Source organism: Carya illinoinensis, chromosome 16 (genome assembly GCF_018687715.1).
Source record: "Carya illinoinensis cultivar Pawnee chromosome 16, C.illinoinensisPawnee_v1, whole genome shotgun sequence".
Taxonomy (NCBI): Eukaryota; Viridiplantae; Streptophyta; class Magnoliopsida; order Fagales; family Juglandaceae; genus Carya; species Carya illinoinensis.
Window position 1 is genome coordinate 21,963,495 of NC_056767.1, and position 17,550 is coordinate 21,981,044.

The 17,550-nt window shown below is 36.5% G+C and overlaps 2 protein-coding genes across 3 annotated transcripts; one reads left to right on the top strand and one right to left on the bottom strand.

Moving 5' to 3' along the window:
• The first annotated feature begins 904 nt into the window (after positions 1-904).
• LOC122299435 (YTH domain-containing protein ECT4-like) lies at positions 905-5,321 on the top strand. Of its 2 annotated transcripts, none has more exons than XM_043109719.1 (10): positions 905-1,089; positions 1,475-1,560; positions 2,029-2,194; positions 2,298-2,374; positions 2,607-2,913; positions 3,005-3,042; positions 3,131-3,682; positions 3,794-4,006; positions 4,111-4,263; positions 4,703-5,321. In XM_043109719.1, exons 2-10 carry the CDS (start codon positions 1,501-1,503, stop codon positions 4,799-4,801), a joined length of 1,665 nt encoding a protein of 554 aa, XP_042965653.1. In that variant the 5' UTR covers positions 905-1,089; positions 1,475-1,500; the 3' UTR covers positions 4,802-5,321. The 2 variants fall into 2 exon arrangements, with proteins under 2 accessions (XP_042965653.1, XP_042965654.1); XM_043109720.1 differs by having other exon boundaries at positions 4,706-5,321.
• A 1,019-nt stretch (positions 5,322-6,340) lies between these two features.
• Positions 6,341-7,393, bottom strand: LOC122298910 (uncharacterized mitochondrial protein AtMg00810-like). Its single transcript, XM_043108754.1, has one exon. The coding sequence runs from the start codon at positions 7,391-7,393 to the stop codon at positions 6,341-6,343; it is 1,053 nt and encodes a 350-aa protein (XP_042964688.1).
• Between the last annotated feature and the right edge of the window lie 10,157 nt (positions 7,394-17,550).

Consider the following 17,550-nt stretch of genomic DNA (forward strand, 5'->3'; position numbering starts at 1 on the left):
AGATAAAATAAAATGAGATGAGATGAGATAGTTTGATATTTGGTAACCAAACTAGTCATAATGTTTGGAAAACATGCATCTAAAACATTTTTATAATTAATTATTGTAGTTTGTTTTGATACAGAGTTGTCTGTAAGAGCTTTTCAATAAAAAGTTTCAATTTGATTTTTTTTATTTATAAAAAAGTGAACTTTTAGCATTTTTTTTCAAATACTTAGACCACTTTTTATAAATTTACCAAATATAATATTTTTTTAAAAAAATTTAGATTATTAAAAATAATTTTTAAACTTTCAAATTCAAAGGCAAATAGCTCTAAATTAAGATACAGTTTGGATAATGAGATGAGATGAGATGATTTTAGATGAAAGTTGAATAAATTATTATTAGAATATTATTTTTTAAAATTATTATTATTTTAATATTTAAAAAAGTTAAATTATTTATTATATTTTATGTAAAAATTTAAAAAAATTATAATAATAAGATGATTATCCAAAAGAGATTGATTCAACTCAAGCTTATAGGATTTACTGTTTTTAATTTGAATCAAAATTAGATTTGAAAAAATAAATAAATTTTGTGGAGAAATACTTGTGATCTCGATAATGGGTCAGTATTTTTTCTTACTCTTTTTTTATTTTTCTTTTAATAAGTAAATATTTCTTTATTAATTTTGTGAATTTTATTTATTTTTAAATATTTAAAAATACATAAAAAAAACCATTTTTTTTAACACTTGTCGGACGAGTCGGTGGCTGCATGCCTGCCTTGCCACTCTATTTTGTGAACAGGTGTATACAAAGGAACAAGAACGCGTTGGTGACGTGGAAGCCTCACCACCGTCGATTTTGTAAACATAAAAAAAGATGGAAAAATGAAATAAAAAGAGCAATATTCCTTTTTCAATGGAGACATGAGTCATCATCCCACCATTTTCCCTCTCAACTTCCTCTCTCTTTCTCTCTCTCTCTCGGTCCGCTGACAAAAAAATTACCACAATTCTGAATCTGCAAGCCTTCTCGAAGCATTCATTTCTTAGCGTTTCGGGTTTTGCTTACTCCTCCCACGGCGACCGCCACAATTCCGGTGAGCTTTTTGAGTTTGTCTTGGGAGATCTTTCTTTGCGAATCTACTGTAGTGTAGCTGCTGGTCTAAAGATTTTCCAAAAAGGGTTACCTGAATTCAATCAAAACTCCTTTTAACACCAGTTGTTTCTTTTAGGATTTTAGGATATTTTTCCCTGTTTAAAGGACCCTTTAATCGAGATTATGCACAGACACATGTATATATGTACGGATGCATATGTGTGTATAAATATATATATATATATATATGTTGCTCTTGGCGTCTTTTTCGGTTTATTGTGTTTTGTGCTAATTGTTCTTACGGATATTGATGCATTAATTCACACTTATAAGTTCTTTTTATTGCTGATTGACTATTTATTTGTTTGTTTGTCTTTTCCCATCAGATTCAGACTTACGTATACTAGAAGGGATGACGAAGAATGTTAAAAGTGTTGCTGATCCTTCTATGGAGCTCGCTGGTACCAACCTGGTAATCTCAAAATCCCAAACCTCACGAAGTAATCTTTACTTTGAAGTTCTAATTCAAATAGTAGGAGCTATACTTATATATGCTTCTTTCCAGTTTTTCCAAGCCTCGTTTTATACGAAAGTCTTGTTTTCTTCCCTTCATCTTCTTCTAAAGAAATCAAGTTTCCATATTCCAATTTTGGGGGTTTAAACCAAAATTATTCCTCACTTTCTGGACCTAGGAATTTTCAGGGTAATTGAAGATGCATAATAGGCTTTTACAAGTTTCATTCTATGATATTTTAAGGACATAAGTGGTGCTGTACTGAGTATTATAGCATTCTTTTATATCTTTTCTCCATCAATAATTTTCTCAAAATTGGATATTTTCTCTGTCTTTTTTTTTTTTTAAATATATATATATATTTGTAAAAAAGGGAGTCTTTCCTTTCCCTAAAACTGGTTTGTTAACGTTGGTACATAATTTTAGGCTCCTTCGAAAGACACGGGCTCACAATTTGATGCAGCATCATGTATATCATCTGCGGGAGCTACAACAGGAAGTATAAAAGGAAGTGAAATTGACCATGACTCCCTTGCTACTTATCAAGGCATGCCTTATTCAACCAGTGGCTATTATGGTCACTACTATCCAGGTTAGCTGTGGGTAGTTAGATACAGTTTGCTGTTATTAGTATTGTTTTTTCTTTAATTGGTTCAGTATTTATGTCTTCATATCTTACATTAACACGTTGACAGGTTATCACGGTTTCTATGGAGAGTTGGACAACCAAGGATACTATGTTGGTGGTGATGGAATGGAACTTCAATATCCTGTAATTATCTTGATATTTTTCCTGAATTCTCGTGACTAATGGTCTGAAGTCTGTAATTTGTCTTTGATCTGCTTTCTACCCCTCAGAAAAAAAACCATTCATATGTCACCTTGATTTCTGTTTTTGCTTTTTGAGTTTTCCCTGTATGATGATAGCATGCTGCAAATATCATGCTTTTGCAATTAGAAATTGCATAACAAGTCAGACTTATTTTCACTTTTGCTTCATTTAGGTCATTCAAGCAGATAATGGATCTTTTGTCTACTGCATGCCAGGATTTCCGCCTGGTTATACTCCGTATTTGCCCCTATCGACAATTGGCGTCAATGGGCAATACGTTGATCAACAGGCATATCCACCAATGTTTCAACCACCTACTGCCTCACCTGGTTATTATCCTGCTTCTCTTCCTTTTGGGAAGTTGGGACCGTCACCCTACATGTGGGATCCATCTCTTCTTGTTGGAGATGGATTGTTTGGAAATAACTATGCTGGAGTTCCAGAAGTTCCAGTCCCTAAGCATAATTTATCTGCCCCAAGTAATACTCACTCTCCTCTTTCTAAATCTTTTACTGAGTTTAGTAATCTATTTGATATTAATAGTTACTGGCCATTGTTGTGTCTTATCAGGTGACGGCAATCACAAACACCTAAAACCAGTGAACAAGGTAGTCTAGGTTTTTTGGCATTTGTGCTCTGTTTTAGCATGTCCTCTCCTACTCAGGCAATGTTACTGAATTTTGTAATTATTTTTAGGCCTTGCCTCATGGCTCATCTATCCAGTTGGATGTAGATGCCAATGGTTACTTTCCCATTGCAAAATCTGTAGCCAATACTCAAGAGAAGAGTGGAGTGCTCTATTCAAACAACCCAGTTAATTTAAAAGCAAATGCGCGGGGTTGGGGTGGCAGTGAGAAGTTGAAATCAAGAAGCAAGACTAATGGAGTTAGTGATATTGGATTGCTTGATGAGCAGAACCATGGCCCTAGAACAGCCAATGCAAAAGGCATGCTGATTTCTGGAGGTGCCGCTGATTCACTGGGTACTGATGGGAATGGAAACAGTTGCAGCATAACCTCTCTCATCAGCACAAATCAATATAACCTTCCCGACTTTCCGTCCAAATACGATCAGGCATTTTTCTTTGTTATCAAATCTTACAGTGAAGATGATATTCATAAGAGCATCAAGTACAATGTATGGGCTAGTACTCCTAATGGGAATAAGAGGCTGGATAGTGCATACCAAGATGCCCAAGAGAGGACGGTGGAGAAAGGCAGCAAGTGCCCAGTGTTTCTTTTCTTTTCGGTATGCTCTTAGAGTAACTTGATTCTAGTTCATGAGTTTCCACTCTGTACACCTGTTGTTCCCCAAAAAAGAAACTAATGCCTTTTTTAATTTTTTGTTTGTCTGGTTCAGGTTAATGCGAGTGGCCAGTTCTGTGGGATAGCAGAGATGATTGGTCGAGTTGATTTTAATAAGAGCATGGATTTCTGGCAGCAAGACAAATGGAATGGTTATTTCCCTGTTAAGTGGCATATTATAAAAGATGTTCCGAATCTGCATTTACGGCAAATATTACTTGAGAATAATGACAACAAGCCAGTTACCAACAGTCGAGACACACAGGAGGTATGTGTAATTCACTATTAGCCACATATTTTAGTTTTCTAGTTTTTAGTTTTTTTAATGAACGTGTGCACAAGTTGCTTATTTCTGTTGTCTTTCATTCCTAGGTGAGATTTCCCCAGGGTATTGAAATGTTGAATATTTTTAAGAACAATATGTCCAAGACATCCATATTGGATGACTTCGATTTTTATGAAAGCCGCGAGAAGATGATGCTAGAGAAGAGGATGAGGGAATTTATACCCCGCTACAATCTGCAGGTTTTGCCTTATTTCCTCATGCTTCATTTATCCTAACGAGTAAATTTGTTGTTCACTTTTCTGTTCTTATTCGAGCTTGTCAATGAGTGCATTTAATGCGGGACCTTGTTGAAGTAATTGGAGGTGGTGGATTAGGAATCATATGTTCTGTCTGGACCAATTGACTAACAGTGGGATTGTTTGTCTTGAGATTCTCTTCTTGATTACAAATAATCAAAGAATAAAGAAGGTTCTTTATACAAGTAGCATAGCGTGGAGTGTTGTACCAATGAGATTTTTCTAACGGGTGTTGACCTTATTCTGTTCCATAGAATGGGCCTTTGTGGTGGTGCTTTATTTTAGTTTTACTTAAGTCTTAAGCCTATACATGTGTTTTCTGTACTACTGATCTTTGATTTTGTTTTGGTTGCTTCACTTATTATATATTTATGTGGCACAGCAGGAGATGGTTGAATTAACCACCAGTTTTAAGGCAGTAGATCTGTCAACTGTGAAGAGTATTGAGCAACCTGAGGTCGGAGATGAGGTGAAGAAATGACTCAAAATGAAGGGAATATGGACCTATGGTTTTGCCAAGAAAAAAGGAGTGGCATCTTGGAAGCTGTCACAAAGGGTCCAACTGCCACGGAGACCAACTCCAACGGCGAGATATAAGGTTCTCAGACAGAAGGCAAATTTTCTTTCTGAAGACTCAAGTGTTCCTTTTACAAATAAAAGGCTGATCCTTTCAAAATATAGATGGTGGCTTGGCTGCCAACAAGCTGTTTATGTACCATAACTTAACCTTGGATGACCCCACTGATTTTATATGATTATGGGGTATGATGCGGATGCAATCCAAGTGTTTTCGTTTTTCTATTTATTTTCGTTTTTCAAAATTTCTCTTCCTGTAAGGTGTATGTAGTTTTTCTTATTTTTTGCCCTTAAGAATTCGTATGCATTGAACTATCCTGGTTAGTACCAGTGCTCCTAATGTATGTGTTGGAACTCTGTGAACGAAGAGGGAGGTTTTATCGGATATTGGGGGAAGGTAGAATGGCAGTTTTTTTCCCTCTAAATTTCTTGTTAATGATCTTCCCTATGTTTAGAACGTAGTAAATCAATTTGAGGACTGCTATAGTCACAAATGGATTATACAAAAGTAATTTTACAAGTTGACATAATTTTATTTGATCTGTTAGATTTACTTTATCATAAAAGTAATTTTATAATCTGCTAAATTAGATCAAGCCATGTAAGCTTGTGGGATTACTTTTGGAAAAATGCTACTCTTACTGTTGGAAGTTAATGCTGTGCTTTTTTTTTTAAAAAAATTTTTTATTATTTTTTTGCTTAATGATTAAGTGTTTTTTTAATAATATTATGAATGTTTTTAAATATTTAAATGTGTTAAAAATATATATGTAAAAAAAGTAAAAAAAAAAAAAAAAGAATTTAAAATGACTAGGAGGAGTTCCAAGCGGTGGAAATGGCACCACCCTTATTTTTATATAATATTTTTGTGTCTAAGAGTATTTCCCGATCCGTTTTGCTTCAAATAAAACAAGCAAAAGTAATTTAAGACTATACAAATATCCATCCCACTAGCTATGGTTCTTCACCACAAAAAAATTAAGGCTGCAATGGAGAGCCTTTCTTTTCCCCTAATTAAATCTCAAGAGTCAAATCCGTTTGGTTCCATCCAATTCAACATAAAACAAAGGCTGAAAGCCATCTTCGAAATCCAGAAATGAGACCCAATGGAGGCCTCAAAGGAACAACCAATATGAAAACAGATAAGAGATTCTCTCAAATAAAAAATCTGAAATCATCTTGCTTGCATTTAACTCTCGGAATATTATACTTTTTCACCTGTTCACTACGAGTAGGAAGAGAAAGGTATTAAAGTTGGTGCTGAAAGAATGAAAGTGTAGCAGAGTAGAAGGTTGAGGAATTGGAGAAGAAAATTTGTTTCTTGTGTTAAAATGTACAATATGCCTTGTCATTTTATAGGCAGCAAAACAACAAAAAGAATAAAGAATATTCTTTACAGCTCATCATAACTAACTTAAAACAGAAAAATATTCTACTGCTATACTCACGAGTCATCTGTGAATTTCTTGTCTAGAGGAACTGTAGGAACTTGAGGCGTTTCATGGGGTAATTTCAACATCCTCCCGCAAGATGTAGAGTATATGTTAATAACTCCCATGTTGGACAAAAGTCGAGTGAATACAGGAGAATGTAAAGGCTTAGTGAGCATGTTTGCTACTTGGAGATGTGAAGGGACATGGGCTGTTACTACTTGTCCATCTAATATTTTGTCTCGAACCAAATGAAAATCTAGTTCGATGTGCTTTGTCCATTCATGAAAGATGGGATTTGTTGCAATATGAATCGCTACAAGATTATCACAATATAAAGTCGTAGGCCTCGACACGTTGATGCATAAATCATCAAGCAGGTATCGGAACCATGTAAGTTCACAGACCACGGTTGTCATCGCTCTATACTCGGATTCGGCAGAAGATCTTGACATAGTTGTTTGCTTCTTGGATTTCCAAGATACAAGAGAATTTCCTAAGAAAACACAAAAACCAATAGTCAATCTCCGTGTGTCAGGACAATTTGCCCAACTCGCATCGGAATAAGCAATAAGTTCAAGTGTAGAATTGGCAGGGAAGAAAAGTCCCTGCCCTGGAGTCCCTTTCATGTATCGGATTACTCTGAGGATTGCATCATAGTGAGGGACACGAGATGCTTCCATGAATTGACTGAGTAAGTGCACACTTTGGCTTAAGTTCGGCCGTGTATGTGTGAGGTAAAGGAGCTTGCCGACTAACTTTTTGTACAGAACACGGTCTTTGAAGGCTTCACCTTCATCTTTGCTTAGTTTGATGTTGGGCTCCATAGGTAGGCGAGACGGTTTTGATGCCAACATCCCAGTTTCTACAAGGATGTCCAATGCGTATTTTCGTTGACATAGCTGTATCCCCTTCTTTGAACGTCCCACCTCCATTCCAAGGAAATATTTCAAGCTCCCTAAATCCTTGATTTTGAACTTGGTTTCCAAAAACTTCTTCACAGCAGTAGTAGAAGTGCTATCTAAGCTTAGCAAGACTATGTCATCTATGTATACGAGTAACGCCATGAATGAGTTTGCTGTAGACTTGGTGAATAAACTATAATCAACCTTGGATTAGATGAATCCGAATTCAGTCAAGGAAGATGTGAGTTTGGCATTCCACTGCCGTGAAGCTTGTCTCAGCCCATAAAGGCTTTTCTTCAAACAACACACTTGATTGGTCTTTGCAGCAGGATGTCCTGGAGGTGGTCGCATGTAAATTTCTTCGTCAAGTTGGCCATATAGGAAAGTATTATTCACATCAAGCTGTTGGAGATCCTATCCTTTTATAGATGCCACTACAAGAAGACATCGAATGGATACAAGTTTAGCAACCGGAGAAAAAGTATCATGGAAGTCGATGCCTTCATGTTGTGTAAATCCTTTGGCGACCAAGCAAACTTTAGCTCGATCAATCGTTTCGTCTGCTTTGAATTTATATTTGTAAATCCACTTGCAGTCAACAGTTCTCTTTTCATGGGATAAATCAACAATGGTCCAAGTCTCATTAAGCTCAAGAGCATTGAGCTCTTGCTTCATTGCCTCACGCCAAATGGGATCTTTGATGGCTTGGGTGTAAGATGTGGGCTCAGTGTTTGTGGATATGGAAGTAGTGAAAGCTTTAGATTGTGGTGAAAGAGAATTATAAGATAGAGATGAAGATAAAGGAAATAAAACATGTGAAGTGCTCAAGGAAGAGGATGAACCTTGCAGCTTGAGTGTCGACTGGAGGGGTACAACTGCAGTCGCTTGTTGGCAATGAAAGTCATGCAAATAGGCAGGGGCACGTCTTGTTCTAGTTGAGTGACGGGGAATGGATTGAGGTTCAGGATTTTTAGAGGAGGAAATTGAGTTAGGGAGGTCTGGGTTGTTTTTTATGATATTAGGAGGAGAATCTGGCTGTATTGGTGTATCAGGGGTTGTTGTTAAATGATAAAACGTGTTTTGAAATGGTTGAGGTTAGGGAGAGGCAGGGGAGATCTCAAGTGTTTGTGAAGGAAATTTGTGAAGGGAGTTTGGAATGATGTTGGTGGAACGTTGCAACGGGAGAATGTGCTCATGGAACACGACGTCACGAGAAATAAATATTTGGTGGGTGGTTAAGTTGAGTAATTTATACCCTTTGACACCATACAGATAGCCCAAGAATAAGCACTTACGAGCTCGTGGGTCAAATTTGTGGCGAGCGTGACTAAGAGTTGAGGCAAAACATAAACTTCCGAAAACGCGCAAGTGGGAATATGAAGGTTTGGTGTGATAGAGGGCTTCAAAGGGTGATTGTAACTAAGAAGTGGTGTTGGTGTCCGATTTATCAAATAAACTGCTGTTAATGCAAAATCGTTCCAATATTTATAGGAAGACCGGATTGGAATTTTAATGCTCTCACCACGTTTAAAATATGTTGGTGCTTTCTTTTGGCTAAGGCATTTTGTTGTGGGGTGGCAACACATGTAAGTTGATGTAGAATGCCTTTATTTTGATAAAAGAGAGGCATTGAAAACTTGGCTCCATTCTCAGTCCTAATGATTTTAATAGTGGTCTAAAACTGGGTTTCAACAAGTGAACAAAAATTTTGGAGAGAAATCTATGCTTCGGACTTAGCTTTCAATAAATAAATCCATGTAAACCTAGTGAACTGATCAACAATGCTTAGGAAATATTTTGAGCCATCATTGGCCTGTGTTTGATTGGGACCCCATATATCAGCTGATATAAGATCAAAAGGTTTGTTCACTTTGGTGATGGATTGAGGAAAAGATAATTTGTGTTGTTTGGCCAAAGGACATATACTACAAGGAGGATTTTTGCTAGCAAAAACTTAACATGATTTTCATTTATATCATTCAAAACGTGCTGAGTCATGGAGCTATGCCCAAGCTGGTACTGCTACAAAGTAAATTCAACAAACTTTGTATTAATAGTAGTATTGACATATTTTGAGGGAAGTAAAGCAGAAAAAAAAGATTTTAGAGCAGTAGGGACAGGTTTCTGGAGCTACAAGTGATACAAGCCATCATGTACTTTACCCTGTCCAGTTGTCATCCAAGAGGAAAGGTCCTGGATGTAACAAGAGTCCGAAAAAAAAAAAAGAGAGACAACAATTAGAGTGTTTGGTTAGTGATTTGGCAGAGACAAGATTAAAAGAAAAATCTGGGACACATAGAACATTTTTGAGAATTAAATGGGGCAAAAGAAGCATATCGCCAATGTGGGTAGTGGTAGTAGAGGTGCCATTAGGCAACTTGACCACACGATTGACTCGTTTGGTGTTGTGTGTGAAAAGAATTTGCGCTGCAGACCATGTGGTCTGTAGCACCAGTGTCGATAATCCATGGTGTGGATTGTCGATACGTGTTGTGGCATGTAAGTGCTGATAAACAAAGTGGTGTACCAAACATTGACGTAGCTATTTGGTCAGAAATGATGGTTTGGGGATTAACTGTAGCAGGAGTAGGAGACTCTGGTGTTGGCTATAGTAAGGCAAGAAGCTGACTGTATTGCTCCTGAGTAATAGGTGAGCCATTGTTAACTTGCTCCTGATCAAGAGAAATATTATTAGAATATGATTTATTATTGAAACTATTTTTGTGTCTAGGAGGGAAACCATGTAATATATAACATTCATCTTTGGTGTGGCCTGAGTTGCGACAGTGAGAACAAATAGGAAGGTTTGGATTTGCCTTGAAGCACCATTCCAAGGAATGCCTAGAGGTGTTGCAGTGAGAGCAAAATAGGCGGTCTTTGAGAGCAAAGGACTGATTCCGCGGAGAAGATCCTTATGTGGCCATTACGACTGGAGTTGGAAGGGAATGGAGCTGTCGGTGTTGTTCTTCTCGTTGAACTAAAGCAAGGATCTGATTCAAGGTAGGAACAGGATCACATAGCAAAAGTTGGGCACGAATGGAGTCATATGAGTCCTGCAGTTCCATCAGAAATTGCATCACCTTGCTGCAATGGTGGTAGTCCATAAGAGCTTTTACCGAGCCACATGTGTAGATTGGCATTGATTCATAAATCTCGAGTTCATCCCAATAGCCTTTCAGTTTGTTGTAGTACAGGCTCACAGAGTCATCATCTTGAACCAAAGAGGAAATGGCTTTCGTGAGTTGGAAAATGCGAGAAGCGTTTTGGATGGAGAAGCGTTCACGAAGGTCATTCCATATGTTTGCTGCAGTATCAGCGTGAGCAATGGTGGATCTGTGTTCAAAGCTAACGGAGTGTTGAATCCAAGCAATGATCATGTCATTGTAGTGTTCCCACACAGTGAAGAGAGGATGTGATGAATCAATGGGTTACTGCCACATGATTCAATGTGGTAGTAGAGGTGCCATTAGGCAACTTGACCACATGATTGACTCGTTTGGTGTTGTGTGAAAAAAATTTGGGCTGTAGACCATGTGGTCTATAGCACCAGTGTCGATAATCCATGGTGTGGATTGTCGATACATGTTGTGGCATGTAAGTGCTGAAAAAAAAAAGTGGTGTACCAGACATTGACGTAGCTATTTGGTCAGAAACGATGGTCTGGACATGATTAACTGCAGCAGGAGTAGGAGACTCCAGTGTTGGCTTTAGTAAGGCAAGAAGCCGACTGTATTGCTCCTGAGTAATAGGTGAGCCATTGTTAACTTGCTCTTGATCAAGAGAAATATTATTAGAATAGAATTTATTATTGAAACTATTTTTGTGTCTAGGAGGGAAACCATGTAATATATAGCATTTGTCTTTGGTGTGGCCTGGGGTTGCGACAGTGGGAACAAATAGGAAGGTTTGGATTCGCCCTGAAGCACCGTTCCAAGGAATGTCCAGAGATGTTGCAGTGATAGCAAAATAGGCGGTCTTTGAGAGCAGAGGACTGATTTCAAGGAAAAGATCCTTGTGTGGCCATTACGACTGGAGCTGGAAGGGAATGGAGCTGTCGGTGTTCTTCTTCTCGTTGAACTAAAGAAAGGATCCGATTCAAGGTAGGAACAGGATCATATAGCAAAAGTTGGGCACGAATGGAGTCATATGAGTCCTGCAGTCCCATCAGAAACTGCATCACCTTATTGCGATGGTGGTAGTTCATAAGAGCTTTTACCGAGCCACAAGTGTAGATTGGCATTGATTCATAAATCTCGAGTTCATCCCAATAGCCTTTCAGTTTGTTGTAGTATAGGCTCACAGAGTCATCATCTTGAACCAAAGAGGAAATGGCTTTCGTGAGTTGGAAAATGCGAGGAGCATTTTGGATGGAGAAGCGTTCACGAAGGTCATTCCATACGTTTGCTGCAGTATCAGCGTGAGCAATGGGGGATCTGTATTCAAGGCTAACGGAGTGTTGAATCCAAGCAATGATCATGTCATTGCAGTGTTCCCACATAGTGAATAGAGGATGTGATGAATCAATGGGTTTAGAAAGTTTACCATTGATGAATCCTAGCTTGTTTTTGATGTTGAAAGCATGCCACATTGTTCGAGCCCAGGTGACATAGTTTTCAGTTGTGAGGAGTTCAGGAACTAGCGGCGAAGAAGCACCCTCACTATGTTTGTGCTTGCCCTCAGGAAATATGGACTTGCTGAATGATGTGGATTGCCCTCAGGATTGGGAGGGGTTGGCATGTTTGTATTGTTTTGGGGGTTGGCTTCCTAAGTGGGAGGGGTTTGCATGGTTTATTGGTCTGAGAATTTGTTTGGCTTAAAGCTCTGGTACCATATTAAAGTTGGTGCTAAAAGAATGAAAAAGCAAATAACAGAGTGTAGGCAGAGTCGAAGGTTGAGGAATTGGAGAAGAAACTTTTTTCTCATGTTAAAATGTACAATATGCCTTGCCATTTTATAGGCAGTAAAACAACAAAAAGAACAAAGAATATTCTTTACAACTCATCGTAACCAACTTAAAATAGAAAAATATTGTACTGTTGTGCTCATGAGTTGTCCGTGAATTTCTTGTCTGGAGGAAGTGTAGGAACCTGAAGCGTTTCATGGGGTAATTTCAACAAAAGGAACAAACTTGATAAAACATGGAGATGGCACGTGGACCCAAAGAGAAATAAAACATGGTCAAAACTTCATAACTCATTTTTTCTCACACTTTCTAGGTCCCCAAACGACCACTAAATTGAAGATCTTGATTTTCATAGGATTGTAAGAGATCATGGGTTGACCAACTGAGATTGGTCAAAATTGATAAACTGATTGATCTGAAATTTATGTGGTTCACTCTACATTTTTTTTTAAACTAAATTGAAATGGAAAATATTTTAGCTTTTTTAAACTAAATTGAAATGGAAAATACTTTAGCTACATAGGGATTACACAAAAGTAAATTTACAAACTGACATAGCTTGATATGGTACGTCAAATTGTAAAATTACTTTTATTATAAAATAGATTTAATGGATCTCATGAAACTACGCTAGTTTGTGGATTTACTTTTATGTAAATGTTTTATGACTATAACAATTCTCGATCGATATATAAGTCTCTTACCAAATCGATATAAAGTTATGGCAAATTTGGTTATGCATAGGACGGAGCACCACCTCAGCAACTATGGGGTGATCGAGATCTAGCAATCCAATGGTGGTTCAAAACAGGCTACCGTGAAGGTCAATTGTGTTATGGGTAGTACATGTGGGATACACAGGAAAATGTGGGATGTTTGAGTCTGGTCACGTGTGGGGTTGTCTTTTTACCCTTTTTTTCCTTTTAGTACTGTTTTTTTATTTACCAAGTTTATTGGGTCAATCCATGATGGGATGGGTCTTTAGTCGTCTGTTGTGCATGGGCTTGTTTGTTGTTGCATTTCTTTTGGGACTCGGTTATTTCAAAAGAAAAGACTACTATGTCCTTTCTTTTTGCTCCCTCAAAGTGACTGCTGGTCATAATTTTTTTGTTTACTTAATAATTAAGAAAGTGATTTTAAGTGTATTAGTATATTTTTTTTTATCTTTTAAAAATATTTAAATATATTAAAAAAATGTGAAAAAAAATCGCTTAACGATCAGCTTGAGTAGTGCACTCTGAATGGTAAAGTAGCACCGCTCTATTTTAAAATGTATTTAAGTTATTTACTGTTTTACATTTATTGTTACTATGTTCATAACAAGTGGTATCAAAACCAGGTTTCTGCATAATGGTAGAAGCTACTTGTCACGCTCAACTTGCTGATGCAGTGTATACTCTGAAGGGTGAAACAATTCATTTGAGAGAGGAACAAGCGGCAACAATAATTGCTGGAAATGGTGCTGAAGTATATTAGTAATTTGGCAACTAACTACAATCAATTGGCTGTTACAACAAGGGCCAATACTTTATATGAGGGTTCTTTTGTATTGGTGATGAAAATCAATGGTAATCCGCTGTTTGAGAGAAATATAGGGATTCAGGCTTGGACACTTAGGCTAGATTTTTTAAGGTTTGATGGTTTGGAACCCGTAGAGTGGATTCTCAAGACCCAATAATTTTACGCTTATTGTAATACTTCGGAAGAATACAAATTGCATATTGTTTCCTTCCATATGGAAGGTAAGGCTCTCTCATGGTATTATTGGTTGATGGATTGTAGCCCAGTTCATTCTTGGGTGGAATTTGTGGTGGCACTCAAGGTCTATTTTGGGCCTTCGGCCTACGAGAATTCGATTTGGGTTTCACAAAACTTCACCAGACATACTCAATAGAGGAATACCAAACCCAGTTTGAGATCCTATCCAACATGATCAATGGGTTTATTGAGGAGTTTCACATCACTACCTTCTTTGGTAGGCTTAGAGATGATCTGAGGATAATAGTTATCATGTTCAAACCTAATACTCTTTTTGCTGCTTTTGGTCTGGCCTGTTTGCAGGATGAAGAGGTCACTCGCCAAGCCCAAAAATCTTTAATATACCTATTACCTAAGGTCCATTAACTCAACTCAATACTCCTAGACTACCCCCACCTCGTACGCTACCCCCACCTCCTCCACGTCTTTAAGTAAGAAATTCCTAGCCCAACAATCCACCACTCCCAGACTACTCTTCAATATTTGATTGAGTTGAAATATTGCATATTTTATACATTTAAAATCAATATATTTTATTTATTTTATTACATTATTATTGATTTTATATAAAAAAAATATTAAGATAAATATATCTAAGTTATGATTTAAATTAGTTAATAGCATAGTTTATGCTTGATTTTAGAACTTGTGATTTAATTGAGTAATTTTCTTTACATGCATAATATATATATTTATATATATATTTTATTTGATTTATCTTTATATGTAGTGGTCAAAAGAATTGAAAATTTAGAAGTTATTAAAAGTTATACGCTGGGACCCGAAAGACTTTTCCTTTGCTTTTTGGTCATTCACGACGGAAGGTAAAGAGGGCTTTTCATTTTAGTTGATACATGCTGCACGTAATTGTTAGTGGGGAGACTTTGACCTGGTGGGGACAGCAATATATATATATATATATGCATTTATTATTATATATATATCAAAGGGCACCGCACACTTTTATTTTGGTTGGGGGCACTTTCAACACGGCAACACTTTTATTATTTTCTATGGGACTTTGACCTACGCCGCACATGTTTTTTCATTTTGGATCTTTAACATTTTGGATCTTTAACGCATGCCACACATATTTTTCTCTTGGGGGCTTCCCTTTAATGTTGCACAAAATTATTAAAGAGCTTTTTAAGAGGTTTAATTGTTGCTACAGTCGAACTTCTTTGATTACTTTTAATCTTTATTTTCATTCATTTGACTTTTTTTTTTATTCATTACTTTTTATTTAATTTCAATTTGAAATTTATAATATATTCTTAAAATTTTTGGTTTAAAAGTTTGGGCATATTTTTGTTGTTTATTTTATTTTGTCTAAGTTATTTTCTTGTTTCTTTAAGCTTATATTAAATATGCATTATAATTACATTTTAGATTGATTAAATGTTAATTAGGATTTAAATAATTTCAGTTTATTATTTAATTTTCAAATTAATTAAAATTATTTAGCGTAGTTGAATCCTTAATTGTTAATTTTAATTTGTTAGTCTTTTATGTTCCGTTTTGACACTCATAAAAAATTCAAAAGTATGAATCTAGTCTATGACTAGTACCATTTTTATTTTCTTTGCACTCTTCCATTCATTGTACATATTATCATTTTGTTGTGAAACTTTTCACCATTTTATATGAGTTGGGATTTAAATAACTTTTCCCAAGGAGATGATTTATGAATTTTATTTCTAATTATTACATGACATCCTCCTGCACTTGTGATAGCCTTTGTGCTACTTATTTTTGAGTGGGTCAATATTACATATGGATAGTTATTTAACCCAATTGATCTTGACTCCACACACTTACCACATATTTGAGAGGTAATGGGGGCATAGCCAAATACAAAACCCTAAAAGTTTTCCCACTCCTAATGGTAGAACTTGTCTGCTTCCACTTAAATGGAATGGTAACAATATTTCATTTGCTTATAGATGCATCATTTTACCTGGTCGGATCCCAACTACTTCACTCAATTTTCTTTATCTTTTATCTCTTCTTTTTATTCTTGGCAATAGGTTTTCAATGGATTGGACACTTGTTGATTTTATATCTAACAGGGATCATTTCACAAAAATAGAAAGTTATTATCTAACGTATTTGAAGGCCAAATGTAATAATTATTGCATGATTTATAATTGCAACTTCTAAGAGTAACGGAACATTTACATAAAACATCATTTACTTGCTTGTTGAAAGAGGCCTCGTTAGTGGAAGACATCAAAGGGTTTCTATGCAAAAAATCTTCATGGACAGTTCAACATACATACAGAGAAGGGAATAAGGGTAGCCCATTTTCTAGCAAAATTTGCTTTTAGTATCAATGAAGAACAAGTGTACATAGAAGATTGGCCCTGAGGGACATATTACTTTTGTTATATAGGACAAGTTGTGTATTGATTAATATTGATAAATACAAAGATACGTTTTGTTTAAATAAAAAGGGAAGAAAGAGGCCCGCAGAGGTAGGTCAATTGTAAATTCAAAGTTGAGGCACAACCGCTCAGTGGCAAGAACTTTGTAACCCATAAGTTTATTTATGAGGTTTGCGTTTGTGGAAATGATTATTGTTGATGGGTTGGCATTTATCGTTGTAGAAACGGGACAGGTAGTGAATTAGGAAGGTATATAGATCACTTGAATCAAGGTTTATTTGTCCCTAAGAATTGCATGAAAGCATGAGGGATGGAGAAAGGAAAAATTCAAGAAGGTTTTTAAAGCAGGAAATTATAAAAGCATGGAATGAATTTTTATCTAATTCTCAGTTACTTTTTTATTTTTTTATTTTTTTATTTTTTATTTTTTATAAAAGCATCTTATATTCATTAATAACGAACATTACAAATTTGACCTAAAACAAACATTACAAGCCAACTACAACATTAGTAGCCTCCTAGTACATAGCTATATTGACATGGTCTAGTCTATGCTGCATATCTCTACATATCCAAAGTCTAAGAGACAACATAACTCTGTGCAAAACAGAGTTAAACAAACCTCATATTCCATCTAAGACGGAGCATAGGACACATTTTATGGACATAAGTCCAAGAGACAATGTGTTTCTTAATTTTTTTTTTCTAAAACAAAAACCATTACATAAATTAAAAATACATAGAAAAATAATGAATTACAGCTTGAGCTGTAGATCCGCATCTTTAACCTTGGAGGAAAAAAAAAACACCAAACAAAGCAGCAAAGGTGGCGCGTGACCCTGGATGTATGGCGGATAGTCTCAAAGAATCTGGTGGTCTTGGACCCAAAAAAGCTATGCGTGGCGACAACCAATCACCCATGGCAGAGGCACATGGATCTCACGCCCAACTTCAGACGAGGCGTGTGGCTCAAGCGCCGCTCCTTTCAGCAAAATTATTCACTCACTGGAGAGATTGGAGCCTTGGGATTCTTACAGTAGGGTGCGTGGTGGTCACTGGATGCCAGAGAGCAAGAAATCGGCCTATCACCTTACGTTGGCCTAAAAAACAAAACTTGAATAAAGAAAGAAAAACAAGAGAGAAGAGGGAGGAGAGATAAGATAGGAGCTGAAGCTCCTCCCCCCTCTAGGCTGTTTTGGGAAGTTTTAGCGAGAAGTTAGACTCTCTCTAATTCTCATTTACTTGGGAGATACTATTGAGAGGCATGGAAGACA

What these genes read in the sequence shown, in the direction of transcription:
- LOC122298910 (XM_043108754.1), bottom strand. Translation starts at nt 7,393, where the DNA reads ATGGCGTTACTCGTATACATAGATGACATAGTCTTGCTAAGCTTAGAT.
- LOC122299435 (XM_043109719.1), top strand. Translation starts at nt 1,501, where the DNA reads ATGACGAAGAATGTTAAAAGTGTTGCTGATCCTTCTATGGAGCTCGCT. An exon ending in AGCTCGCTGGTACCAACCTG is followed by an intron (nt 1,561 to 2,028) that starts GTAATCTCAAAA and finishes ACATAATTTTAG; the next exon opens with GCTCCTTCGAAAGACACGGG. An exon ending in ACCTAAAACCAGTGAACAAG is followed by an intron (nt 3,043 to 3,130) that starts GTAGTCTAGGTT and finishes AATTATTTTTAG; the next exon opens with GCCTTGCCTCATGGCTCATC.